Source organism: Eucyclogobius newberryi, unplaced genomic scaffold, assembly GCF_026437365.1.
Source record: "Eucyclogobius newberryi isolate DKJ021-1_F unplaced genomic scaffold, fEucNew1.0.hap1 SCAF_11, whole genome shotgun sequence".
In the NCBI taxonomy this organism is placed as follows: domain Eukaryota; kingdom Metazoa; phylum Chordata; class Actinopteri; order Gobiiformes; family Gobiidae; genus Eucyclogobius; species Eucyclogobius newberryi.
The window spans coordinates 19,468,257-19,495,940 of NW_027315735.1; the positions used below are offsets into that span (position 1 = coordinate 19,468,257).

Sequence of the window (27,684 nt, forward strand, 5' to 3'; positions counted from 1 at the left end):
TGATATTTTTCCATATGTTGTACTGTGTAAAACTCTGGACTGTGACGCATGCCAGATGAGTTTGAATGTCAGGTTGTTACAGGGGCCCACAAGTGGAGACATCAGCACCAGATAGCATATCCTTGCATGCACGCAGAGACCCTCATCCTTCTGTGGCATGTGAGTGTACTGTCATAACCCAAACAATGTTTAGTGGCAAAGCCTTCTCACTCACTCATGGGAGACGGTTGTCAAGTGTAAATGTGAAATAGAAAAATGAGGCTTGTGATAAATTCTAATTCCATAACTATACATGCAAAGTATAAGCATAAACCCTTTTAGTTTGAGTTGTGATATTTTCTCAATGGTTTCTTTGTTTCTATCAGCAATTCAGGCATTCAGTCTATTGCTGTTTCTAACTGCAATAGACTGAATGGAATCTGATAGCACTACATATTGAATACACACTTTCTATTCAATGGCGATACTCTTCGTAATTAAAGCAATGTTGAATTTCAGCAAAATAAATCTACTAAAATAATTACATTTCTTATAAGTTTTATTGAACTAAAAATCGCATCCTTATAGCATTGTATATCCATAGACCTGACGTGTAACTTGGCCTAGTGGATGGCAGGCAGCCTGCTTGTCTCCAATATTGTTTGATATAATGAGATGTTATTGTTTTTCCTGGAATAAGTGTGACACAAAATTAATTAATTTCAATTATACGCATTCAAATTTGGCAGTAACGTTCTGTCTCCATGGAGACATGCAGGTGGCGTCCCGCCGCCAGAAATATTCCTGCTTTTTACACCTTTTGCGTTTTTCGTAGCCTAGAGGCTCAGTTGCTACTAAGCTGTTTTCTTTATCCCGTCTGTGTCCTGCTGATAACTCAAAGAGCACAGAGCAGAAGTGTGTCCTCTCTGTCCCCGGGGCAGTGCAGACTCGTGGGGCCAGTAGGGCGCGTGCACCTGCACGTTATGCGCTGTCCTGTCAGTAAAAGTTACCCGCGCAATGCTACGCTGTGCGTTTCAAGCAAAGGTTTCAAGGGCAAAGTAAACGAGGAAACTGACCAACTGTTTGAGGAGTCTCTACATTTTCAGATGTCGGGGTCCGCCACCGTATCTCTCACCGAACAGTGAGGACCATTACAGTCTTGTGTGTTGCACGGGAACGGGCTGAAGGGCATGGTGAACCCGAGCTGAACGTCACACTGTCAGAGCGCCACACAGAGAGCCGGGGGGAGAGGATATGCGCCACTGTCCTCAGCACGTCGCTCTCAGCGTTGGAGCTCGGCCGGATATATCTTCTTTTGAGAAACAACAAAATGAGATTATACTCCCGTCCAGGATTTTACACCGGACCAGACTTTAGAGGACATTAGTCTGCTGCGCCACCTGCCTCGCCGGTATTGATCAGCTGATACCGCGACAGGAGACGCGCATATACATCACTTAAACTTCACACACGTGCCAACATGTACATTCTATAAGAATTGTGTTATTCGGCAGCATCTGAATTTTGGCACAGATCTTAATGACAACATAGTTTATAGCCCACTTAATTTGACTGCCTCCTCAAATGCCACAGCATAAAGTAATTCGCCTGAAAGTGAAGATGCCCCCATTGGGTGTCGTTCATGGGAAAAGAAACTGGACAATGAAAGCTGGATATTTCTAAGGTGACAGAAAGCCACCATTCTCTTGGGCGGCCGAGTATTTTGGATTGACCCAATAATATTTTAGCGTGCCTCTTGGACTATTGCACAATGGGGATTATGCTTCAAGTTATTCTAGGAATGTTTCAATTCCTGCTGCTCTCCAAAATGCCGATGTCTCATGCCAAGGTATGTATCAAGCATTTGACCTCAAGGGGCTGTTGGGTCTGACAGCGTGACCCCAGCCAGTCCCTGAGTTGGCGACATGTTTGATCTCTGATGTGTGACTACGCGAGCAGTAAAGAAAAGATTTAGGACATAGGCATAACCCAGGCATTGGGGAAGTTCACCCATGGGTCAACGACTTAAGGCCCGGTGAAAACCACACTGTGTTCCCCCTGATGCCTTCGTGTAACCCGCAGCCGCCGCCGTGTGCTTTACCCTTCTGTGTCGCAGACATGCAACTTTACTACTGGCACCTCTACTGCCAAAGAATGATACATTATCTATGTTTGTAGATGTCATTTCAAACTCATTCAGGTAAATGCTAATAACTATAGATTATAGGCTTTTAGTGAATAAGGCCATTGTCAAAATAATGTGGTATGTCTGGACAAAAAACATATGAATATAAAATATATCATGTTTTATGAATTTATTATTTATATATTTTTACATTTAATTGTGCTGAATGCATTCAGGAGGCTCCTATACAATTAAAATGCACAGTACTTTATTGTGCGAAATAGATTTTTAGTCAGTTTAGTAGTAATATGATAAGTCATGCTAAATATTTTGGTAAGCAATGATTTTGTATTAGGACGTTTCTTTGCCATTTCAAGTGTAACATTCTGTGTCACATTAAGATTGAATAATTTTCCCACTGCACCTTTTATTTTTATCTATTTTATTTTCTTACAAAAAAACATATCTATACTGTTATATAGTATATAATTGTATAATTGTAACACTAATGACGTTCCAAACTCCATCATGGTAAAATTGGACGTTTCAAAGTAACTGCCTAGCCAAAAAAAACACACAAAAAAAGTCACACACTCCTTTGTTGGACCACCGTTAGCTTTTATTACAGAACACATTCACTGTGGAATAGTTTCAGTAAGCTTCTGCAATGTCAAAATATGTATTTCCATCCAGTGTTGCATTATTTTTTTACCAAGATCTTGTATTGATGATGGGAGAGAGTGACCACTGCACAAAGCCTTCACTTGCTCTTCCTGAAGATTCTCAATGTGGTTCAAATCTGGACTCTGTGGTAGCTATCCGTGTGTGAAAATGACAACTCTTTTACAATGTGAGCCTTTTGAACTCTGGTATTATCATCCGTCTGTGCCATTAGGGAATAACCTGGTAATCCATGTTCAGTCAGCTGAGCTCATTCTTTGAGCACATACAGTAGTGCTTCTGAACCTAGACCTGACCAACCTGCAACCCCACACCATTACACTACCACCCCAGGCTTGTACTGGGGGCACAATGGGTACATCCCTTCACCTGCCCCTCTCCTGAGTTCTAACTTGGCCATTGACCTTAGAAATACATGCTCTATTAAAAAATGTTTGCTAGATTGAGTAGTGGTAAACAGTGGGGACACATATGTGTTATTTTGAAAGTAGTCCATTAAGGTGCAATGGGCATTGTTCATAATAGTTAGTGAAAGCAGGTTGGGTCAGATTGGAGAGTGTCCAATTTTCCTGACTATTTCTGAGCACCCTCAAAACACACTGTTGACAACTTGGCCCCACTTTTTGACGAGGCTTCCTTTGTGAGGAGTTCCGACTGTAGCCTAACTAATGGTTTTATTCATGCGCAATGAATCCAGGCTTTGTTGATCAGTTTGAGGCCATTAATGACAACGGTTAATGGAAACGCTGCTTCAGTAACACATGGACTTTGTGATCTGACTCCACCAATGTAAACTATACAGCAGAAAATTACACTTTTAAATAACACAAAGTATAATCAGGCATTTGCCATGGGAATTTGGCAACTAATCCAGATAGTTATTCAATATATAAATGAGGAAGGAAAGAGTGAGTTAATGTGGCATTCATTATTTATTAAAAACATTAAAACAACCTTACCTGTATAGCTTACGCATTAACTCGCATGCAGCTCATTGTGGTATATTCATGTAGACAGTGACTATATTAATAATAGTAATAATAATAATAATAATAATAATACGATCAATACAAACCTGTGCACGTATGTATCATCAGGTCATCACTACATTGTTCTTAACTGCTGTTTTTACCTGTCTTAGGTGACTATTGACTTACCCAGGCAGTGTTTTTGAAAGAGGGTCTCTTTTATTTACTTTCACACTGCATTCACAATCGGCTCGGAAATGTTATGGTAACAAGTTTGTTAGTACATGTCCAGAGCCTTTAAGAGACACTACCAAATGGAGGAAAACAAATAAACAAATAAAGAAGAGAGCTGAGTTCTGATTAGGTTGTGCATCTTGCAGGCCTTGTGTGTGACTTGTGGTGGCGTGGGCAAAGGGGGTGGAGCCGGTAAAGTGGACAAAATGAGCAAAGTCTACTGTAATGTTTGAATGTCTTTGCGCCATGCACTACATGACACAATAAAGACTATGAACTTGCTAAATGCAATTCTTTTACATTTACTTTATATGTTTTATTTAATATAATAATCATATTGATTCATTCCTGTATGTGGGTTGTTGAGTTTGCATGAGCAGGCTTCATTGTTGATCTTTGCTGTGTATATTTTGAATATTTTGATCAGTGGTTAATTATAATGAATTACAATCGCTTTGTGTAACAGAAGGATTGATATGTGATCAATCAGAGAACATGCTGAGCTACTAATCTGCTGTTTGAAATAACTGTGGCTGATAACATTAGAGGGCAAAGGTAACAGCTCCAGCCCACAGAAGCGTCAGCCAGTATTACAGATGGGATTTTAACTTACTTTTAAGGAAACATGTACATCTTATTAGAACTCCTCCCAAAGAAAAATGTTTAACCATTTATGTAAAGATGTAGGAATTTTCTGGCAACTTGTTTCCATCATTTACTTCCATCAATGAATTATTTTTTCTTTTTTTTCTTTTACGTTTTGAAACAGTCTTTGTTTTCTTTGCAGATAGCACTATCAAAGCCATCTGACGCTACCAAACCAAGAGAAGGTAGACCATGGCGTTAGATGCTATTTTTTTTACAAAATATCCCTTCATTATTTTTATTATTATTGGAAGGTTTTGTTTGCATTATTGTAAAGTTGTCTGACACTTCATTTTCCCTGCAGTGCGCCGGTGGCTGGAGGTGTACTCGCGGAGCGGCTGTGAGCCACGGGACACATTGGTGGAGGTTTGGCGGGAATTTCCAAAGGAGACGCACCACCTTTTTGTCCCATCGTGTGTGTCGCTGCAGCGTTGTGGAGGCTGCTGCGCTGACGAGGCTTGGGAGTGTGTGCCCTTACACACACACACTCTCACCATGGAGGTATAAACCTGTCCTTTCTTAAGTCTATATGACAATTTGCACCACACATTTCAATAAAAAGCAGTGAAATGTCCCTGCATTTTTGACAAATTTATTGATGACGGACGGAGGGATTATATTTTAGAATTCAACTCTTCTTCCTGTAATTTATTATTATTACTATTATTTTTAAAATTTTCTCCACTAACTGCTGTGTGACTGATTTAAAACCCGATGATGACAAAGTCATAATTAGAATAACATGATCTTTTTGCAGCTCCAAAATATTCGAGAGGTCTTAAGAGTACCGGTAGTTTCCTGACTTATTGCCGGGTGCACTGGGCTCTTATGTTGTAGTTGTCTGATTTTGTATTATCAAATAGCACCACCTGGTTCGATGTTGGGAGCATACACTTAAATCACTTAACAATCACATGTATTAATGTTTTTTAATTATTATTTTTTTGTGTGCAGTTGATGAGGACCTCTTTCATGAACCACGAACTCATCGAGCTGCCATTTGTGGAGCACAGCAAGTGTGAGTGCAGGTAACAACCTTTTGTTAGGTTGTAAACAACGGTATCTTCAACTCATTGCTTACTAGATCTATGCATTTTATGAATGTACAGACTGAAAGAACAGCTCCAAACAACAGCCTCCACAAGGTAAAACAAGCTAATTTCACTGGGTCTGTTTATATTTGTTAGTACAGACATGTAAGTGTTTGGTGGATTTTTGTTTTTCTCCTACAGGAAGTCACACCGTACCATCATGTTTGTGTTTGTACTTCCTGTTAGGACTCAACATAAATACGGCATTACCAATAATCCGCAATACCTACCGGTTTGACTCTTTACAAATTAGTTTTTGTCTGCATATAAGCAGAGTGACCCACAACAAAACAGTTTATTTTACTTAGGCTCTGTGTACAAATACTTGTTTTATGTGTTATGATAAGGGGAATGAAAGTGTAACTCACTCCCAGCATCCCTTGGGATGGCCCACATCCTGTTGTCAGTATAGTGATTTTTATCTGCACTGCCATGTGGTCTTTAAACAGAGACTGTTAAAGCAGAGTCATGTACTGTATAGCCCCAGTCTCTTCAGTTTATATTCTGCAAAAAAATAACAGATTCATATATTGGAAGGAGTCCATAATGTTTTCCTTATGATATTAGATCCCGTGAGAAAACAACAAGAAGACACAAGCAAAAGCGGAAGGAAAAGTCCAAAAAAGTTGCAACAGAATCCCCCAGTGCTGTGTAAGTTAAACATGCCTAAGTTTTAGTGGTATTTGACTGATATATTCAAATGCTGTTAATGTTTTGATCATAAACAGATCTGTAACTTCATTATTACCACTGAACAATTTGTTTTAAATACATCAAAGGCTCAAGCAGACAAGACAAACACACAAGTTATGTAGCTATATTATCACTGATGTCAAGTGATGTGACCCAAAACATGGCTTTTGCTAACATTATCCAAGCTCCTCATGGGTGTAAACACACACTACATCTAACCAGAATCATGTAAGCAACTAACTAAGTATGACTATAACATACTTACATAATGATTATTCTTTTTTGTAAACTGAAATGTACGGACTAAAATTGGTCTAAAATGGCTTAATAATAGAACATGTCCAAACTGCAGAACTGCGGCGTTCCGCCTTTTCATAGTGATATTTCACCTTAGCAGCGGATTTTCATTTACCTGCTTTTCTTGTTGAAAAATGACTACATTACATTAATTAACATTAACATGTATAGAGCTGTGGATGGGGAGTAGGTGAAATCCTTTTCTGGACAAAAAATAGACAGTACAGGATTGCTCAAACATGCAATAATTACTGAGTAAGCTAATGATGAGGAAAACAACGTCATGGTTAAAAGCTGAAAGTTAATTTAAATTTTGTAAAGCAAATATTTTTCATTACAAAAATGTATGCAATTATATGTCACACTATCCTAAGTCTTACTGTGGTAATGAATCGGAAGTAATTGTCTTTTTTGAGGCCTCTCTTGTATGGAAGTGTTACCCCTCCATCCATCCATCACCCAGAACTGGCTTTATTCAGGTTCTTGCAAGGGTAAAATCTGTGTAATTTGCCCCATATGCCACCTCCTCTGTGTATGCCAGCAGCAGGCGTGGTCATCAGGAACTGAACAAAGATGGACCCTCTCTGGCTCATTAAGTAGCTTCATTAAGATCTGGAGCCACCAAGAAGTTCTGGGACTAGCTCCACTTAACAGGCCATCTGACAGAGACAACTTTCTCAGACCGAGGAAAAGGATTAAGCAGTAGACAGAAGTCATAAACGATGATGGATTGCCAATAGAATAGAATACTTTCTCAATTTGGACCTTATGAATTCAGGCTCTGAACAAAATAAAATATAAATAAATAAATAAATATATGTATATATATATATATATATATGTGTGTGTGTGTGTGTATATATATATATATATATATATATATATATATATATATATATATATATATATATATATATTTATATTAAATGACCAAAATTATTAGTAGAAAAAGCTTCAGTTGTAGTCATCTGGACTCAGTTTGAAAAATACTTTTTTTCAAACTGAGTCCAGATGACTACAACTGAAGCTTTTTCTACTATGGAACACGCCTGGACGAATAAGGGATTACACCGACATATGACCAAAATTATGTAAAAATTACTTTTTCTTTTAACAATGTTGTGATCCTCATGCCAATCAGCAGTTTAGTATTTGTGTATGTTTCAGTAATCCAGTCTCCCTCTCAGTGCTTTGATCAACAGGTTGTAGTCCATGATGCTCAGATGCTGGCATAGTGCCATCTGCTGGCATTTGTCATGTGTCAGTGTGGCTTAGAAAGGAAATTTTATTTTATTTTATTTAAAAACCCACAAATAATATAACATAGGTCTTCGGCCTCTGAAGGGAGGGAACGTGTAAAAAGGAACTACAATCACAACTTAACCTGGGTTACCATGCCTTAACTTGTAACATTAGTTTTTTCCCAGTATAGTCATCTGGACACTGTTTTTAGAAACCCATCCAAGAGTAATTCTCAATCTGCAGATCTAGACTGCAAACTCTGATATTTATCCCACTCTGAGAAAGCCCTGCCCACTGAGCGGAACCTCCTCATATTTTAGTTAGTTTCACCTGAAACCATTATTCTTTGTTTACCCTAACAGCCCTGTAATGGGCCATCGAAATCATATTGTTAGCTGGCTATAGCCCCCTCATCACTGATGTATACCTGATAAGCATCTGAAAGGCCAGTTGCATGTGTTAACATCATTCACAGATTTTTAGGTCTATTTCCAACTGGTTCTAGTTGTAAGATCTGGTAACTCAAAAGATGAGGGTCACACTGCTTTCTGATTGGATGATTGACTTTAAAACCACAACACAATTTTATGAAATATGAAAAACTTTTCCTGTAAGCAAAATATTAGGCAGTATGTTTGTGTCCATTATTTTAGACATTTTGTCTAATCCTAACACCTAACCCTTATTCAGAATCACAGAAGCTCCATCACCTCGTATGATATCAACACTATTGCCAGCTTCTTCTCCCACCCCTATCCTGCCGCTGGTTCCCACTTCAAGTTCACACTGTGGACCGTGCAGAGGACGAAAGTGGACTCTTGATTTGACATCCTGTCAGTGTTACTGCAAAATCAACCCAGAGAGCTGCAGTCGAAAGGGCCACAGGCTCAATCGCCGCCGCTGCAGGTCAGATACAGTGAAATAGTGTGACTGAAGTCATCTACATCACGTCTACAAATATGTTTTTCATTTTCTTCTAGGTGTGAAGCTATGAGGACATGATGAAGAAATTTGATACCTCATAAAGTGTTCATGTTATGTAGATTTGTGTGGTAGGCATGCAAAAAGCACCACATAGCAGTGGAATAAGTCAGCATGATTGTGGTCATAAGCATCGTCTCCTGCTGATTTGCATTGTGTTGAGTGAGTAGCATCCGTAATAACTAAAGTTACACAGTCCTGTCAACTGGACATTTGGACAGTTTGTTTTTGCTGAGTTCTTTTTTTGGCTGAGGGCTTAAAGGAAATGATTATGAGTGACGTATTAGCGGTGAAAACATGTATGTTAGTGTGAATGTTAGTTTACAGTAAAATTTGAGGCAGACTTCCTTATGAAAAAAATGGACTACAGACAGGATGCTCTAAAAAGGGGACATGAGCCATACCCAAGCAGCACCGCTCCATGCACAACGCTATAATCCAGCATTCGATGTAGGCATCTGTGTGGTCCTTGCGCTGAAAGACCCAGATTAGATATCCCTGCAGCCATTTGCTCTCATTTACATTGTACGACCACAGGCTGGCTCTCAAAGCTGCTTTCCATCATTTGTTTAATTTGAGCCTTTTGTCTTCATCTTTCCTTGGGTCCTCAATTGAAAGCACTGCTTTACTTCGCTTTGCCTCCCTTAGCTTTACAATCTGGGAGTGAGGAGAATGACAATTTTGAAGCCTGGCTGCTTTCCACAGCTTCACACAAACATTTCACACAGTCTCTCTGTGTGCTGAGAATCATTCATGTAAACTCTTAAGCACCGGGCTGTTAATACAGGTAGCCTTTGTTTTCAACATACTAAATTTGCAGGTTTTACGATTGCAATTTACTCTCTGGTAGTGGAGAGTCCACAGTTTTATATTTTATTATAATTTTGTTGACAGATATTTTATATTTTGCTAAATGTGTCTTTTTCTTTTGGGTTAATCTATAATCCATCCACACACAAATCACTCTGGGTGGTCAGCTGTGTGTACATTCTTTGCATTTAAAATAGACACAATTATATTGAATTTAAATGACTTCTCAAGTGAAAACATTGTATTGTGTAATATAGACAGTAGACCGTTTGTGCTAGCAAGAATTCTAGTTTACGGCCATACCCAGTGCACTGAAAGAATGACATGGATTTTTATATTCCAACTGAAACTCATGATTTAAGTCCATGTTGTTTCATGACTGCTTGGCTTCAGAAAGAGTCCTGTCAATCACCTGATCAGTCCATGCCATAATTCTGTTAACATTAAGATTTGGACCATAATCTTTGCAGTTTTTAAACTTGCCAGTGTTCACAGCAAAACTGTAACAATGCATGGCTGAATGATCATGTGACTATTGTGGAAAATAGGTTATTAAGCTGCATTTAGTAATTGTCTCTCAAATGTGCATTTTGTGAGATGTTCTTTCAGCGCTTCAATCACTACCTCTATTTGGTCAGTAAAAGGCCAAGCATTACAGCATTTACTTTTTTTAGCTTCCACATATGTTGAATATTTAGTTTGCAATTGTTGTTTGGATATTTCCTTTCCATTTTAATATTTCATTTGATAAAGAAAAGCATTGATGAAACAACAAGTAATGACTAGATACTGTAATCATGTAAAGAGAGAGTTTTCCTGAGCATTCAGAGGCTCTCAATAATGATGTATAATTTTGAATTACCAATATGTCTTCAAATGATTGCCCAGGGGTGTAGGAGCTGAAACTGAGGCTGCACTTTGCGAGATGGGGATGATAACCCACTTCAACGTATTAAAGGGACCAATTGTGCTTCACTTGTAAATATAAAGCAGGTGAAAATGCTGTGCTCTTAGATTTGTGACCAATTTGTATAAGATATTTGAGTATTTGAAAAGTTCTTGTCTGTGGAGCTTTAGATCACAACAGCATCTAAATGTACAACACATCATTAGTATCTGCACATAGTGGACATTCTGCTTAACATGTGATGGTGTAAAATCCCAGATATTTGTAGTATATCAAGAGGTGTAGCCTCTACTGGTCATCCCAGATATAGCCTGTATTAAGGTAAAACTACAATAATGCTGCTATACCATTTGTGCCCTATAGTTGTAGAATATTGCAGGTTAATGTTGTATTAGCATTTACAACCTATCAAGTCCATATGGTGTCAAACTAAGCCATTGTCACTTTTATTGAAAATTATATTAGTGATGTTACAAATGTTTTTTGTTTTTTTATATAGTGTCCTATTTTTTATATAAATGTGTCCTGTATTTGTCTTGTTTTTGTGATGGTTATTCATGCACTCATACACCTTCTAAACTGAAAGTGAAGCTGGTCTTTTTAATTACAGAGCGGCCTCAGGAATGGCAGTGTCATGTATGAGGTGAGGCTCTGTTATCAGACAAAATATTGGTCTTTGCCGTTCCCGTGTCTGAATTGCTGAGTCAGATTCTGGTACAAATTCAAAAAACCTCATGTCGCAAAATAGGAAATGTACAAGTACAGAAAACATTAGTCTTCTAGTGTGTCATTTTAGTGCCTATAATCTTTTGTTACTTACCATTACATGAAATTAGTATTGGTATTAGTGTTGGTGTAATCTCTCATTCATCCAGGAGTGTTCATTGAAGAAAGATTCAGTTGTAGTCATCTGGACTCTATTTTTAGAAAAACAAAATGTTTTGACTCCGATCCAAAAGTCAGATTGAGAATGACTCTTGGATTTGAGTCAAAATGTTTTGTTTTTCTAAAAACAGAGTCCAGATGAATGAATCTTTTTCTATGATTAGTATTCGTCTTGCCTTTTGCCTGTGAATTGCTACAGCTTAGACAGTCAGAAAGGGAAGATGGAACAGGATTGCCGCCAACTGTCTAGAGGCACTAAATATAGCCAAACTGTACAATAAGGCAGACAGTGGGAGAGAAATAGAAAAGGGACAATGTGAGTCAGGCTTCATTTTGGAAAAACTGTCACCAAAGTCTTTAGCCTATATTAATGGGAAATTATTTGCTCTATGTGCAACCTATCATTTGTGATACATGTGTTTCAGTATCTACAAACACATTCAAGTTCACTATTGCTATATTTATATATATATTCACTATAGCTCCCTCTCCAAATGGATCTTTGCTCTTGTGTCAATGCCCAGTGCTTCCTGTGTTTTTTTTTCTTCAATTGTATTCTTTACTTTCAGTGTGATGTTTTTCAAATACAGAAGCCATAGTTTCCTCTCTGCTTTTATAGCAGCAGCTGTGCAAATGCAGACTGGCCCCTAGACAATGTTGTGAGATGCTATCAGCTTGTCATTACAATTTTGTCACTAAACAGCTTTTGATATGTATCTACAATTTTGCTTATCAATTTATTATGATTGTCTGATTTGACCAGGTCCATGTAAAACAACTCAGCGTAACTCGATGTGTAGTATAGGTCAATCAAATTCAAAATATGTATACAATTAGAAAGGATGTTTTATTGTGGTTTTACATTTTCTCAGGGTTTGTTAGAGATAAATGAACAAACCGTGGGATGCTAGGATAGTGAACAGGATGGCACATGTCTGTTTAAGGATGAGGGTACCACTAGACCAGGAAAGGAACATGATATTATCTCTATGTCAAATCATTCACTCCTTAAATTGTTGTTACTGGCAAACATCAAGGCGTGGTAGGTTGTTTTTAAACAGTATTGTAAAGATGACAATCTCTGCACTAAGCCTTAAGACTATTATTAACAGTGTTGAATGCAGCTGCTTGAATGCAAGGAGTCTTGAAAACTTGCCCTAACTTAATTTAATTGTTTGTCTATTATTATTATTATTATTATTATTATTATTATTATTATTATTATTATTAGTAGTAGTAGTAGTAGTAGTAGTAGTAGTAGTAGTAGTAGTAGTAGTAGTAGTAGTAGTAGTAGTACAGGTAGTAGTATTAGTATTATTGTTGTTGTAACATCTGCCAATGTAGCCTATGGAATCTTATATAGTTAGAATATATAAAACTGAAAAAAAATGAATAAAACATATAGCCTGTATTTGGCAGCAATTGCAGTCTGCATTTCATCATATCTACTGTAGCTTATATAACATGGATTATCATTATTTATTCAGCCCTATACTATGTGTGTGGATATGGATTGGATGAGGTGCTGAAAAGTGAGCAATAATAACTCTATGCTTTACATAATTCACTACCATAATCTCCTCAACACAACAATGACCTATATAATATAATATGGCTGAAACTACAAATAAACTGAAAGTACTAAATCATGGGCATGGAAGTAATACCACTTTGCTGTGACATTGTGTGGTGAATACATGTGCTGTGAGTTTAGTGACCCCTGGCGGTAACTCTCAGTAACGCACCACTTAACGATTTTAAAGAAGACGTGGCAATGACGCAAATGCCGGAAATGACCCGGATCAGAACTTTAACCGTGGGCAGATTACTTTGATTGGAAACATCGACGAGATACTGCAATGTCTTCTTTGTGTAAGTCTCTAAGCAACCGTATTTTATTGATAGCATTGTTTATGTAAGATGTGTTGAGTAAGTTGTCTAAAGTGTATCTATAAAACGCTGTACATGGGTTAAAACACCCGTTAGCATCCATGAGCTAACAGTAGCCTGTGGTTAGTTAGCCGGGGCCGTGATCAGCTGAGACACAGACCAAGGCCTTTACACAGCAACACTTGGCATTAAAGTGTATTATGGCTGCTGTAAACGCAAATAAGAACCCGTTTTTACTACGTCTGTGTTGATATTAAAATATGGTGAAACGCCGCCTTAATTTCAACCCAAAGGCGACGTTTGCTAAAAGTAAAGTATTGTTGCAATAGGATCATCATGACTGGTTATTGTCTTTCAATTTCAATTTCAATTTGTGTTGTGTGTTTAGGTTGGTGAGGATCTGATTTTATTTCCACTTGTTCTTACAGTTCTGTGCTCATATATGTCTGGCTCCAATACACCTCCTTGGATTTGAGTTGTCTTCACGTTTGGAGGCTTCATTCCCAAACATCATTTGTTAGAGGAGTCGTCGTCAGGGTTGGTGGTTTCTGGTGCTTGGTGGGCTTCTGGCCGTGAAACAGTGGCAGGATGACGTGCCGTGACCGGACTCATGAGTTTCAGTCGGCCTGTAAATCCCTCCAGGGCAGACAGGTTTGTTTTGATAAAACCTCTGGTTTTACAGGGAAACTACAGTCACAACTGAACCAGTGACACTGATGTTTAGCACACTGTGGTTTTTTTAGTGAGTGTTCAGATCACAGACCTAGAGGTGGGAGGGAAAAATATTGTAATTGTTGTTTTTGTGATATAGATTATCTAGCCTCTAATTAAGAAAGGGGCAGGTTTCACAAAGGATTGTTTTAATTATACAAATCAAGTAAACGTGCTGCTGTATAACTTTTATATAATTATTTGAAAGATTACACTGCCTTTTTCTTGTTCCTATATCTCATTCATGTGAGATGCTTGAACCATGACCATGTAATTTACAGGCACTGTTTTAATTTTTGTTGGATTGTTATCTTATTGTAATGTCAACGTCGCTCACCCCAACATAGACTGGTCCAATTGGACTCTGTTGTAGAAGCTGACAACCCTTAAAGGTCCCATAGCATGCAAAATCGACTTTTCAGAGCTTTTAACCTTCTTACATCGCTATTTGTGCATCATATATGTACCCAGAGTGTTTTTTTGATTGATTCCCGCAGTTTTTAGCTATATTACAGACTATCTCCTTTCCTCGAATCTCCAAACTGACGGGCGGTGGCTAAAAGACCTCGTCATAACCACAGGCACGCGTCATCATCCCCCCTCACCCTCCCATATATATATATATATATATATATATATATATATATATATATATATATAGATAGATAGATAGATAGATAGATAGATAGATAGATAGATAGATAGATAGATAGATAGATAGATAGATAGATAGATAGATAGATAGATAGATATGTTCTGCTCTGCGCACGCTGTAGAATAAACACCAGATTTATTTAGTCTCAAAGTAGTGTTGATCTGAAGTTCTATCGTTTCTCACTCAGTCGCGCGGAGCAGACAGCTGTGGGGCACACACTAAGTCACGGGTGGGCGGGGCACACACGCGCTCTGAGACTACGTCACGGGTTGGGCGGGGGAGCCAGATCGCTCTTCGCAAGGGTGGGGGCGAATATCAAACCAAGCCGTTTGCATTTCCGGGTTGGTGAGTGGGTCCAAGGTCTGGGTGATATTTCTTAGCTATTATGTTATGGGTGTTGCACAACCCTTATTATTATCAATTATACACTTAGGATAGACTACGAAACGTGAAAAAAAGCATGTTATGGCACCTTTAAGTGTGAGGCTCTCACTGTTTTCTGTAAATTGGGCTTGAGACCCACAAAACCAAATGAAAACGTACGTCATGATGTACACAAGAATCGGTAAAATCTATTTTTTTTTATTTCAAAAACACAATTTGTGACACAAAGGGGCGATGTTTATGAAATATTTCAGAAAAATACGTACCCTTATTTTTAGATTTTAGACCTGTAAATTACTTAATCTTAATCTGCAGTTAAGTAGCTACTTATGTTTGCTACAACTTAACTTGTCATAGATGTATTATATCAACCTTATACTTGGAAACAAACTATTGTTTAAAATATATATATATATATATATATATATATATATATATATATATATATATATATATATATATATATATATATATATATATATATATATTTTACATTACATTACAATAATTGCGTTGTAATTTTTTAAGTGATGTTCCTTATCTGGAAACTCGGGGTCAAACAATCCAATAAGTTTATGCTGATATCTCTTTCTATGTCACACTTTTAACAGAATGGAGTCCAACCCAATAAACCAGCCCTCACTGCACTCAGGCAGCGCAGTGATTTCACAGTTATGGCAAAGTAAGTAGATTATTGTTTTAAATGTTTATTGTGGTTTATTATTTTGTTACTCGTTGCTTGGGTAGATTTGTAATGAACTGTATGCATGTCTTCATTTAACAGAAGAATCGGAAAAGACCTGAGCAATACATTTGCCAAACTGGAAAAACTCACTATTTGTAAGTTGTGCGTGATTTATTTTATTTTTGCATTTCTGTATTAGGATTTATTTCTAATTGGTTTCCTCTATTTTAGTGGCAAAAAGAAAATCTCTTTTTGATGACAAAGCAATTGAAATCGAAGAGTTGACATACATTATTAAACAAGTAAGTATTGTTTTATCATAAGTTCATTTAATTACTAATTAGATACTAAAGCCTTTCCCTTTTTCCTTAAAAGGATATCAACAGTTTGAATAAACAGATAGCACAGCTGCAGGACTTGGTGCGGTCTCGAGGAGCGCCTGGGGGGCGACACATCCAAACGCACTCTAATACCATTGTTGTGTCATTACAGGTACCAGATAATTAATGTTAATTTATAATTGTATATTATTATTATTATTTGTTTGTCTGTATTTGAAATAACATTAAGATTATTTTTAACAGTCCAAACTTGCATCAATGTCAAATGACTTCAAATCGGTGCTTGAGGTCAGAACAGAGGTAAGTGTTGAGTTGTTGTGAAACAACACATCATATTGAATGTTGAGTTAATTTGTGTTGTTTGTAGAACCTGAAGCAGCAGCGCAGCAGGAGAGAGCAGTTCTCTCAGCCCCCGACCTCCACCTCTCCTCTGATGGCCAACAACTTCAGTGAGTCTCCCTTTATGTCTGCTTAACACTTTCTCTGTTAATTTAGTTGTACAGTTTTCTCAAGGGTCTCGCGTTAGCCGTCGTTTAATCAAAGCATGCATTTGTAGTTTTACAAGGGTGTGATCAATCTATACCACTCATGTTTATTGTTTACCGAGTAATATACATACACAAGATGGATAGATAATTATTATTCTAATCTTCCCTGACCAATTTTCTGTATAAATTAAAAATGCATTGTCTCGAATATTTGTAAGTAAATTGATTTAAAACATGGAAGACATTAGTAACTTTACCAAATAAATAGTTTGAGCACGCCCTTCTGAAAAGTTGTCTGTAATACCTGTATACAGTACAACATGCCTGGCTCCTGCTTAAGTAATTTATCATATTAAATACAAACAGATCCTTTGTCTTAAGCTGACCTCAACACTGTCAGTAAAATATTTATGGACTGCGTTTGAATTATTTGAATTGCATTAGGGCTGGGCGATAATGACTTCAGGTTTTTAAATAATCAACGATGTGAAAACTGGGCACATGTGGACAAACATTATCCCGCCTCCCCCTCGCGAAGCTAAGTGCATATTTAGCGAGCCGTATCGCTTAATTAGAGCTGCATCTTTGCAGAGCCTTAAGTAGTTTAATCTGGGAAAGTTACAAGTTTATTGTTCCTTCCCGAAGGACTATTCACAAAGCAATCAAGCATCTTTTTTACGAGCCTTTACTACGTTACAAGAGCCGCAGCATGAGCTGTGAGAGTGAACAGTGAAGTTTTCGCCGCTAAAGTCACTTTGCCTCTTGTCTTCTCTGAGGAAAGTAAAAGCAGCAGATCCACTCTGGCCACGCCCCTTTTCACATGGGTGCAAGTGTCAATGATGACGCTACAGTCTATGGATGAGCGGTGCAGTACACAGAGACGAGTTTACTCCTGACAATAATATTGTGCATAGAACAGGAGACGGGGCTGTGTGTCAGCATGAACTAGATGGAGACAAGAGTGAGGCCAAGATAAAAATAAATGTTAAAATGACAATGCAGGCCAACTAGCTTATTACTTATTAAACCAATTTAGACTAAACTGTAAAGTCATTATAGTCTTTCAAGCATTAGGCTTTATAAATATCAGGCATATTAAAAGGTTATGAGCTTTCCTAAAGAGCAGCAGTGGCAGTGACTTTGATTTAAAATTTATAAAAATTGGAGTACAAGTACAAAAAAAAAATGTTGTTTTTGGCCCTATTTCCCAGCCCTAAATTACAATTTGACTTAAAGAATAATAATAAAGTAATACTGTCGTTTTCATATTTCAGTTGTTTTGTTCGACTGAGTGCACAAATGTTTTACTGACCGTATTTATGACAGCTGTCCTCCTCAAAATCCTTTTGAATGCTGACTACTGTATTTGGTCACTTATAATGCAAAAATTAAAAAATATTTTAGGGAGCCGCAAAAAAGGGGCCCAGGAGCCACATGCTGCTCGCGAGCTGCGCTTTGACTCCCAGGGCTATACAACCTCAAAAGGTATTTCCCTGGAACGCTTTACTCTCCCAGTGGGGTTTATTCGCTCTTATCTGTCCCAGCTCTTTTGTCTTTTTAATTTAACCACTGAGCTACTGCATTCAACCTCGTCAATGTGCTCGGTGTTTGTCTTCCTTCAGAGAGTTCAGTCTTGATGCAAGATGAGTCCAGAAGTCTCGGAGATGTGGCCATTGACATGGACTCGCAAAGCAACCCTCTACAGCTGCAGCTTATTGATGAGCAGGTTGGTGTTTAGGTTGGATCAGCTTCACTTGAACAACTGTTGACTTGTTTTTTTTTTTTTTTAATCTTGGCAGGATTCCTACATCCAGAGCCGCGCTGACACCATGCAGAACATTGAGAGCACAATTGTGGAGCTGGGCTCTATATTTCAGCAGCTCGCGCACATGGTGAAAGAGCAGGAAGAGACAGTCCAGAGGTCAGTGTGGCACTGCAGTGTTAAAAAGACACATTATGCTTTTGTCTGCTACTGTATATAATCTATGACACCCATGGATCATTATTTTATATTTTGGACATTTTATATCACAATATTTATAATTGACCAAAATGGCTTAGTAAAAGACATGACTTTGGACTAAAAACGGCAGCACTGATTTCCGCCTGCTCATTTTTGTAAACCTCAAAACAAAGTGCCGCGCTGGAGGTGCTGCCTAACAATAGCTACAGTTCATGATGGCGAGCAACGGATTTCTTTGTATAAAATGGCTAATGCCCTTAAAGTTGCTCTTGTATGATGTCTCCTGGATGATGCATGTGAACATTTGTGTGACACTTTTTTATTTCCCCAGGATTGATGCTAATGTTGAGGACACCCAGCTGAACGTGGAGGCAGCACACACAGAAATTCTTAAATACTTCCAGTCTGTTTCCTCCAACCGTTGGCTCATGATTAAGATATTTCTGGTCCTCATCGTCTTCTTCATCATTTTTGTTGTCTTCTTTGCTTGAAGAGCAAGACTGGACTGGAAAACATGATCAGAAAATTATTTTCTCAAATGGTTTGATTTTTGGGACCAACTCAAATGGATTGACGGGTGTTGCCAAGCCACAGACTTTAATCGGCCTGCGAGGAAAATAACTTAAAAGTACAGAATTGTATATTTACAGATATTGAGCTGGTATTGTGTTTAACAATATTTTATCGACACTTTAATTTAATGGTTTGATTCTCCAAACTTTTTTTTTTTTTTTAGATTTCCCCCCTTTCTGAATCTAAATTGCAATAATTTCAACTTTTCAAAGCCAAATGACTGTGGAATTCATTCTTATCTCATATCTTTCTTAGAAGTACTCTAATTACTTTATTTTAGAACATGCCTGCTATTGTCAAGTTATATTTGTTTTGCTTTCACTTTATTTGCCAAATGGAAACTATTAAAAAAAAAACTGTGACCTGTTGGACTTTTTAATCTGTGAACCTACTTTGAGGATCACTGGTTATGGAATTATGGACAAATATCAGATTTGAAGTACATAGAAGTTGTGCAAAATCTGACCAAAGGTTTCCAGATTTTTGTGACCTGAAGGACCTTGTCTTAATAAGTGTTTGACGACGGAACGAATGAAGGGGTTTCACTGGTCAAGACATTCTCAGCCAGATTCCCTGGAGGTCACTGTTTAGAAATCTACTCGAATTTATTTTGAAGAAGGACACACCTTTTTAATACAGTTCTTATTTTCATTTTTAGCCAAATGCCTTGACTGTAGTGTGTGTGTTTGTATATATATTGTAAATGGATATAAGTATGTATTGATAAGAAAATGCATATTAATAAATTAAAGAATAATGGGGTACTGGCATTCAGAACTTGAGATTGTCTTTGTGTAAGCCGATTAGTCAGTAGAGATATTCTTAGCTCAGCGGGCAAATAGTGCCGCTTTAAGACAGGCTCATCATCAATTATGTAACTGAGTGGGGCACACAAACTGAACAGCCTTTTATCAAAACAGCGGCAGATATTACTGCATAAAAAAATTATCTCTTGGTAGCGTTGTACTGAGCTAAATGTTTTTCTAGTAAGAATTTGTCACAGAACATTTATTGAAAAGCAGGATTTTATTTATATGAAAACTGCAAAACACAGCAATTGACAAAGTATGGAAAGTGTAAACGTTTAAATTTAGGTAAAATGTACTTTTCTTGCAGCTCTTGATTCTGTTAAAACTTCTGTCAGTGAATGGTTATTTCCTGATTATTTTGCTCTAGTTTCTGTGTCCAGGGCACAGTCTCATGCATGTGCACTCTGCTCCATTGGCGTGATCTCGGGCATGCTCCGGCTCCTGCCCCTTTTTGCCCGCGCCCTGATGACCTCATCATCTTCCTCCGATTCTTCATCAGACCAGTCCACCTGCTGCTGCAGATTCCCCCGAGAGCCCCTGAGACCAGAGCCTTTTGAGAATGGCCCTGTTCTAAACTTGGTGCGAAAAGTTACAAACGATAGACTTTTGCTGCGCTGCTGCTTCTCATAGACACATTCTTGCAGGTCGTCATTGTCACTGATCTCGCTCACACAGTCACGCAGCACTGACCGAAACATGCGAGGAACTTCATTAACCTCTGGCTCCATCTCTGACACCAGCCTCCTGAACCTAAAACAAGCGACACAATTGTGAGGTATGAAGTAGGCACTTTTGACTTGTTGCCATGGTTTTAATCATCTTGCTGTTTAAAGCCCTGTGATTAGTAGGGTGATATCAAGACTAAACCTGGATGTCTTTTTTTACGTTTCAGTCTCACCTGACGATTACTGGGCCACACTGTGCAGGGGGGATCTTGGCACAGAGATCCTGTAGCTCCAGCACGTCGTTAGGGGTCAGCTCGTAGGGCTGTGGAGTTTGGGTGGAGGCCAACCAACTGTAGTCTGCTGTTGAGGAGGAGCTGCGGCGCCTGCGCCGGCCCTCTTTAGCTCTCTCCAAACGGATGCGCTCTGTGCGTTTGACCATAGCCCCGAGCTCGAGCATCAATGTGTTGGTCACCAACTCTTCAGTGCTGCGATGTCCAGGGACCTTTGGCTCAATAGAGAAGACTGCAGACCAGGGGAACATCTGGAAACACACCAGATGCAGCCTATGTGTTTTCATCTAATGCAGCTCACACCACCAATATACCAAATCAATAGTTTGATTTCTCCAAACAGCATAATGAACAAGTTTTCCTTACCTTTTAATGTGAGAAGATGTGCGTAGTTCCTTCCTATAGCAAAGCCTTGGTTCAGTCTGATGAGCAAATGAACTGCATGGACTCCACAGACTGTACAGTGATACCTGCCTGCCGTGCTGCCCTTGATGGCCCCTGGCAGACAGTATGTGTACGTTGTGTCGTTTGGATTGAGAATTAACATAATCCTGTATTAATAAGGAGCGGATGACGAGCCTCCCACATGACACAAATGCACTGTAATGGGCAGAGCTTAGGCTGTTACAAATGCACATTGGTCAGTGTAGTCAGGACATTGTCCACGCCGCCATGGACAATATAAAATAAAACATTAATTTTCATTACAAACTCAGTTTAAAATAGGCCTTGATATTTTCACAGAAGTGTTTCTTTGTTACAAAACCGCTTTGGTCTTTGATGGTGCCCTTTTCATTACTGTGTACATTACTGTACAACTCAAAAACACTGAGGGATCCACCAGTTGATGAAATTGGTTTTGGGATAGTGACCCATAATGTTTGGCTTTTTTTTTTTTAATCTATAAATCAGTACTTGTATGGAAAACTTTTAAACCATTCTTCATGGAGTGTAAAACTTTACTTACCCATAATTGTATGATGATTCTCATGATGTGCCACATTAACGTTACATAATAATAAAACCAACTTGAAGATGGTGGCAGCCTGTCTGGTTCCTGGATTTCCACACTCCTCAGCAGTGAGCTACAAATCCCAGATTACAAACAAATCCAGACTGTACCTGGAAGAATAGACCTATGTGCATCTAATCTAATCAAACTCATCTGTGTTTACTAGTCCAACTGCTGTTGAATATCTGTCGTGAGGGAGGCCTGTCCTGGACCCTCAAACCTAGTGGGAAAAAGAGATTCTCAAAGAGAACCACAGTGAAGGAGCAATCCTACTCCCATGGACATAGTATGTGTCCAGGACACTGCATCAATCGCAGATAGATATTTTGCATGGTTCGCTGGTGACTCATGAAAGATGGGTGAGGGAAGGGAGAATCTGGGTAATTTGAAAACCGTATTGAATTGCACCTTCCAATGGTGTTATAGAGTGACATAGGCGTGCAAAAAAAAGTAGAGTAAATAAATTATGATTTAGGATCCCGTAAACATACACATGATTATTTAAATTCTCGTCTATTTAATTCACTCTCACACTCACTGGAATTCCATGCTTCATGGGGATATTATAATGCAATAATAATCCTAACAGTAACCCATTCAGCCCATATCATAACTTTAAACCCTGTTATTTAATAATATGTACTGAATGGGACCTGATTCAGGGAGGCAGGTGAGTGTTAAATACCTGTCCACAGTGTTCACGTCAAAGTTTAAATTAAATCTCCCGGGTCTCACATGAACTGGGCCAGAGTCGTTTTGAGAGTGGTTTGTGGACAGTCAGGGGTCCTCAGGGGCCCTCAGAGGTTCCCCGATGGCCCCCTTCCCCAAAACACATGCAGCTGCCGCGGCCCTACGTCACTGGCCTACGCCCCGCCTCGTGCCGGACGGTTTTGGTTTTGTTGGCTGTCAGCAGCTGTGCGAGACCGCGGCAACCCTTATCACACTGTAATGCTCCTGTGTTTATCTTCACTTTGAAACAGTCTTTAGTTGTTTGTTGAAGAAGCGGAGGTGATCGTGTGTAAAGTGTCCACGTTGTGAGGTCTGGCGCCTTTTGTGTCCGCCTCCAGTCAATGGTGAGTGTCTATTACTGCTGCGGGCTTTAGCCTTTAGCTCTGAGGCTAAGCGAGTGTCATCACAGATATAATGCTGAGGGAAAACACAAGGTAAACCTGATGTTTGGTGACAGGAACAGGTCGGTCTGATTGTAAAGTACACTTTGAATTATTCTGGCAAAGTTGTTGGTGTTACACTCGTGATCAGATGTTGGGAACAGGCCAGAGTCCAACTCATCCTTTCTTTATGTCACCAGACCAGTTCAGAAATAGTTGGAATAATGATAATTTTTATCGTCAATCTTAACTGATTTGCTGCTGAGAGAAGAAACGCTAAATGAGAACAACCATTTACAAATACTTTTCAAAAATGCTTCTGTTACCGGTGCAGTTTGGAGGATTCTTGTCTGTTGTCACTGTGATTTTCTTCAGAAATGGATAAATTAATTGAGCTGGAATTTAACATGTCCAAGACTTTATAGATTATTGGAATCACAAACGGTACATAAGCAGTACATCTACAGAAGCAGATTTGATAAGAGTTAAGTTTCCTGACCTGGAGTTTCCAGATTCTAACTTTAATTTGCTCTTTATCAGCTACATTGTCATTACTGGGCTTAAAACTTGTCAAACTGAACTTGTCAAAATTAAATAAAATGTAAAAAGTATTACGATACCAAATATTTTGCAGTTACAACTTCCTCATATAACAATGCCAGAAGTGTGGTTGGAAAAACACATTGTTCACATTTGTGATGAGCTGCTCCTCTGGCGACTGAAGCCTTAACAACAGTGACTTCAGGGAAGACCAGACTCGGCCTGATTAAAACACTGGTCTATTAAACTATGCTAAAACTCCTCAGCGCGTGATTATTGTTCCTTAGAAACTAGATTTTGTATTTATTTATTTGTGATCCTTCTTGTATTCAGGCTAAGTGAAATGAGCTGGGCAGAGGAGGACTGGACAGTGGGTCTGTCTGGAAAGGTCCTGCAGAAAGTGAAGGAGCTGCAGGTTCATCAAGAGCGATTGTCCCGAGAGAACAAACAGAAACAACTACTTCTGGACAACATCCAATCAAGCCTCGAAAAGCAGACTGCCAAGGTTAAATATTATGGCGCAACTAATATCTAATAATAATAATAATAATAACTTTTATTTATATAGCGCTTTTCAGTGACCCAAAGACGCTGAACATAATAAAAAAGGGGAGGGTATTTACAGACAGGGGGGACAACACGTACAGAACACATTAATATACAAATCTGTCCATAAGAACTGATTAATTAGTATATTCTTGTCACTGTTTCAGTATGATGAGGCACGTGTCGAGCTCCAGTCGTCACACAGAGAGCTCCAAAGAGTCCAGGAGGAGGCAAAGGCAGCGATCACCAGCAAAGAACGCCTTTCTCAGGATCTGCAAAGCAAGCAAGCCCAAGTCTGCTCTTTGGAGGGCCAGTTAGACACCGCACGCTCTCTCGCCAATAAACTCACACAGGAAGTGAAAAGGTCAGGGACTGTAATAATACACATTTATTTTTCATTACAAATGTTCTGTGTTTCAGCAAAACTGATTCTTGAAACACTTTTCTTTGAGAATATTGATAATACTGTGAAACACTCCGACATGAGCTCTTCTTTCACAGGCTTGAGGCTGAGCTTGAAAAGCTGCAGAACAGCAGCAGGGCAGCAGAAACCACACTCTTCTCCACTCCCTGCTGGAGCACCACGTCCTGGGAACTCAGCGGTATAGTCCTCTAACTTTTTGACCCCTTTTTTTCTGCACTCATATCTCTCATACACAGTGGAAAAACAAACAGTCAAGGGCTGTAAGCATCGAGTTAAAAATAGGTCTTCCAGACGGTTCCCTACTCCGGGACGGCTGCCTCACGTCTCTCTCCTTTTGCCCGGCTCTAGTTTAGCTCTGGTCATTGTGATCCTGTCCACTGTCATCTCCACATGCTGTGTTTTTGTCCTTTAGGAAGCAGAAAGGAGGAGCGTCATGGCAACAGAGAAGAAGGGAAAACTCAAGGGCTTCATGTTCGAGTAGGTCTTTATCACAACTAATATCTGTGTTTATATGTTAAGGTATTTATTCAAAGATGGCAAGCTTTAAACTTTTATTATTATATGAGTTGTGTGGCATTTTGTTCTCCCTATGATTCTGCCAATACGTTATTCTCTGCAAAATATCCTAAACATGTACCTGACTTGACATGTAAATATTAATATGAAGCAAAAACCTTTTTAAGTCAAAATATTTAACATTGACCACTTCATGTACGTACCTCACTTTATTTGATATATTTGCAAGCAACAGTGGTTCAGTGGTTAGATCAGGTTGTGCTTAGACCAGTGCATACAGCTTTGTAGCCTCACTTTCTTCAGTCTAACCCGGTGTACTGAAGTATCTTATCACCACTGAGAATGGATTGGATGAATATTGTCAATCTTTTTCAGGATCTTTAAAGGTGCTTTGTAGCCTGTATTATAACATAGTTATACTTGTTATTTTACTTAGTATCTATTTAGTTTTTAAAATTGTATTTCCTGGTTTGTCATGAGCAGTAGTTGTTAGATAAGAATTGCATTACTGTAACCATACTGTAAACAAAGAAGTTAATTCGTAGCATATAAAAGTATAAAATTCAAGTTCTGTAATAAGCATAATTGCCTTGAATAATGCATTGTAGTTCAAAACCCTAAAGTTTTTGTCTGTTTTATCTCCGTGTCACCAGCGCCTGCAGTTTTCAGATAAGCCCTCAGGCTCATTGCCAAGGGAACAGCCCAGAGGCACTCACCACCGCCAAACTCCGGATGTCTTCTCCACTCCCTCCGCTGCGTTTCCCTGGGAACGGGATCATGCTAAACCCATAGCCAGGAGGCCATCCCCAGTGTCCCCCAAGACACCAAACAGCGATGCTTTAAGTCAAAGCCAGCTGGAGCTGGACCTCAGTGTGAAGATAAACCATCCAAATGACTCTGAGGCTGACTGTAAGCATAGATTCAGTTGATATTTTTTGGGATAAACAACTGGTTGTTTTTATTACCAACACAAGCACAAAGCAGGATACATATTGAATTGTAAATATGTTTTTTTCTGGACACCCCAGCATAGTATGCCAAAACATGTGGGTTTAGTAGAACTGTATTTCTAGACTTTTTAAACAAACCCTCACATAGAAGAATGTAAAACAAACATGGTGTTGAACTAGACTCCTGTCTTACCACCACTGATAAAAGGATAAAGGAGCTGAATGTAAGAGCTGTTGCACAAGACATTTCTTAGGTCAAGTCCTTCTCTCGGTAATACACTGGCTGTTTCCGTAGTAAAATGAATTGCTGTCCCTTGGTTTACAAGAGAACATTAAATGTAACACCCTGAACACAATTAGATTGCTTTTGGATATGAAAAAAAAAGACAGCTGCTGTTTGTGCAATCTGTCGAACATTATAGATTGACCTCACAGAACAGTGCTCTTATATTTGAGCTCTGGTGAATGCCTGGCTGTTAGAAAAAATGTTTTAAATTGGGTTTTTGCTCTTGAATATTTTTCATAATAATGAATTGATTGATCAAGATCTTGTTAGAGCGATCACATGGTATGGGAGTGTTGCATATTGATGGATTGAAAATAAACCCCTGCATTACTTAATAATCCTTATTTGTGTCTATTTTAGCATTGGTGTCTGAACTTCGGTGTCGTTTGACTGATATGGAGGAAGAACTGAGGATGAAAGTGCAGAGATTGAACGCCATCCAAAATGAAGTGGAACAAAATAAGAAGGAGCTTGCTGCCAAAGAAAGCAACATTCAGAGACTCCGAGATGAACTTAGCCTGGCTCACACATGCAAGTCTAAGGAAGGAGAACGGGTGAGAAAATCGCTGTACTACATGTACAACAGTAACTTAACATTGTGCTTTGATTTTAATAGAAGGAGAAAGTTGATAATTTTCACTACATGATAGCATTTGGCCATTTTGTGGATAAATAAAGGGTGTTTACCTCTAAACTAGCTAATGTTTGAGGCTTAAGTGCTCTTGTGATGAAAATTCCCAAACTCCATATCATCAATATTAGTTTAGCCTGCCCTATCAACTGCCTCTGGAATGTCATCTTAGACCCAGCATGGTTCTAAAGAAGACCACTGTCTTTGCTGAGGTGTATGTTTTTCAAGTTCTTCCAATATCTTTACATATATTTTGTGAATTTGAGTTTGAGGACTTTTTGAAAACTGCATAATGTTTAATGTACTATTTTTATTTTATTTTATTTTACTAATGCTTTAAACTATATAATTTTGATACAGTTGATAATGAAAAATTAGAGTACAATTTTGGCCAATAGACTGTAAATTTCAATACAAAATAATGTTTGTTTAATTTTATCAAGTGGTCAAGAAGGGTCAGATTTTGTCATAGTCTTTAGTAAAATTGATAATGTGATTTGCCGCTAGTGCAGTGGGTAAGGGGGTTGCATATGGGTGGTTACTGCCACTGCAGTGTCGCAGGTTCATTCTCAACTTGGACCATTTGCCATTTAACACAACTGCCCTGCCAAATAAAGCCTTTGTGACTGAACAAAGTAAAATAAGTTGATTGCCATTCCCCTAGATCCATGTATTTAA

At 38.6% G+C, this 27,684-nt stretch overlaps 4 protein-coding genes across 6 annotated transcripts in view; 3 read left to right on the forward strand and 1 right to left on the reverse strand.

Annotated features, from left to right (window-relative positions):
• The first annotated feature begins 1,000 nt into the window (after window positions 1-1,000).
• On the forward strand, window positions 1,001-9,076 carry vegfba (vascular endothelial growth factor Ba). The gene is made up of 8 exons (XM_072437612.1): window positions 1,001-1,828; window positions 4,775-4,817; window positions 4,937-5,133; window positions 5,587-5,660; window positions 5,742-5,777; window positions 6,291-6,374; window positions 8,646-8,861; window positions 8,936-9,076. The coding sequence occupies exons 1-8, from the start codon at window positions 1,751-1,753 to the stop codon at window positions 8,955-8,957; spliced, it is 750 nt and encodes a 249-aa protein (XP_072293713.1). The 5' UTR covers window positions 1,001-1,750; the 3' UTR covers window positions 8,958-9,076.
• A 4,226-nt stretch (window positions 9,077-13,302) lies between these two features.
• Window positions 13,303-19,998, forward strand: stx5a (syntaxin 5A). Of its 2 annotated transcripts, XM_072437625.1 has the most exons (12): window positions 13,303-13,410; window positions 13,857-14,079; window positions 15,790-15,860; window positions 15,963-16,018; window positions 16,095-16,165; window positions 16,239-16,355; window positions 16,448-16,504; window positions 16,572-16,653; window positions 18,097-18,177; window positions 18,315-18,418; window positions 18,492-18,613; window positions 18,987-19,998. In XM_072437625.1, exons 2-12 carry the CDS (start codon window positions 14,017-14,019, stop codon window positions 19,144-19,146), a joined length of 984 nt encoding a protein of 327 aa, XP_072293726.1. In that variant the 5' UTR covers window positions 13,303-13,410; window positions 13,857-14,016; the 3' UTR covers window positions 19,147-19,998. The 2 variants fall into 2 exon arrangements, with proteins under 2 accessions (XP_072293726.1, XP_072293736.1); XM_072437635.1 differs by lacking the exon at window positions 18,097-18,177.
• Window positions 19,999-20,235: 237 nt separating this feature from the next.
• Window positions 20,236-21,534, reverse strand: LOC140351689 (protein RD3). 2 transcript variants are annotated; one of them, XM_072437651.1, is made up of 3 exons: window positions 21,359-21,534; window positions 20,936-21,243; window positions 20,236-20,787 (listed from the first exon to the last, which is right to left on the reverse strand). In XM_072437651.1, the coding sequence occupies exons 2-3, from the start codon at window positions 21,241-21,243 to the stop codon at window positions 20,427-20,429; spliced, it is 669 nt and encodes a 222-aa protein (XP_072293752.1). In that variant the 5' UTR covers window positions 21,359-21,534; the 3' UTR covers window positions 20,236-20,426. The 2 variants fall into 2 exon arrangements, with proteins under 2 accessions (XP_072293752.1, XP_072293750.1); XM_072437649.1 differs by lacking the exon at window positions 21,359-21,534 and having other exon boundaries at window positions 20,936-21,288.
• A 1,342-nt stretch (window positions 21,535-22,876) lies between these two features.
• Window positions 22,877-27,684, forward strand: part of LOC140351712 (uncharacterized) — a 14,643-nt gene continuing 9,835 nt past the window's right edge. Inside the window, exons 1-7 of the mRNA XM_072437652.1 lie at window positions 22,877-23,077; window positions 23,987-24,158; window positions 24,367-24,563; window positions 24,701-24,801; window positions 25,036-25,100; window positions 25,793-26,048; window positions 26,736-26,929. Coding sequence (XP_072293753.1) covers window positions 23,997-24,158; window positions 24,367-24,563; window positions 24,701-24,801; window positions 25,036-25,100; window positions 25,793-26,048; window positions 26,736-26,929 — 975 coding nt within the window. The 5' untranslated portion in view covers window positions 22,877-23,077; window positions 23,987-23,996. The remainder of the gene's footprint in view (window positions 23,078-23,986; window positions 24,159-24,366; window positions 24,564-24,700; window positions 24,802-25,035; window positions 25,101-25,792; window positions 26,049-26,735; window positions 26,930-27,684) is intronic.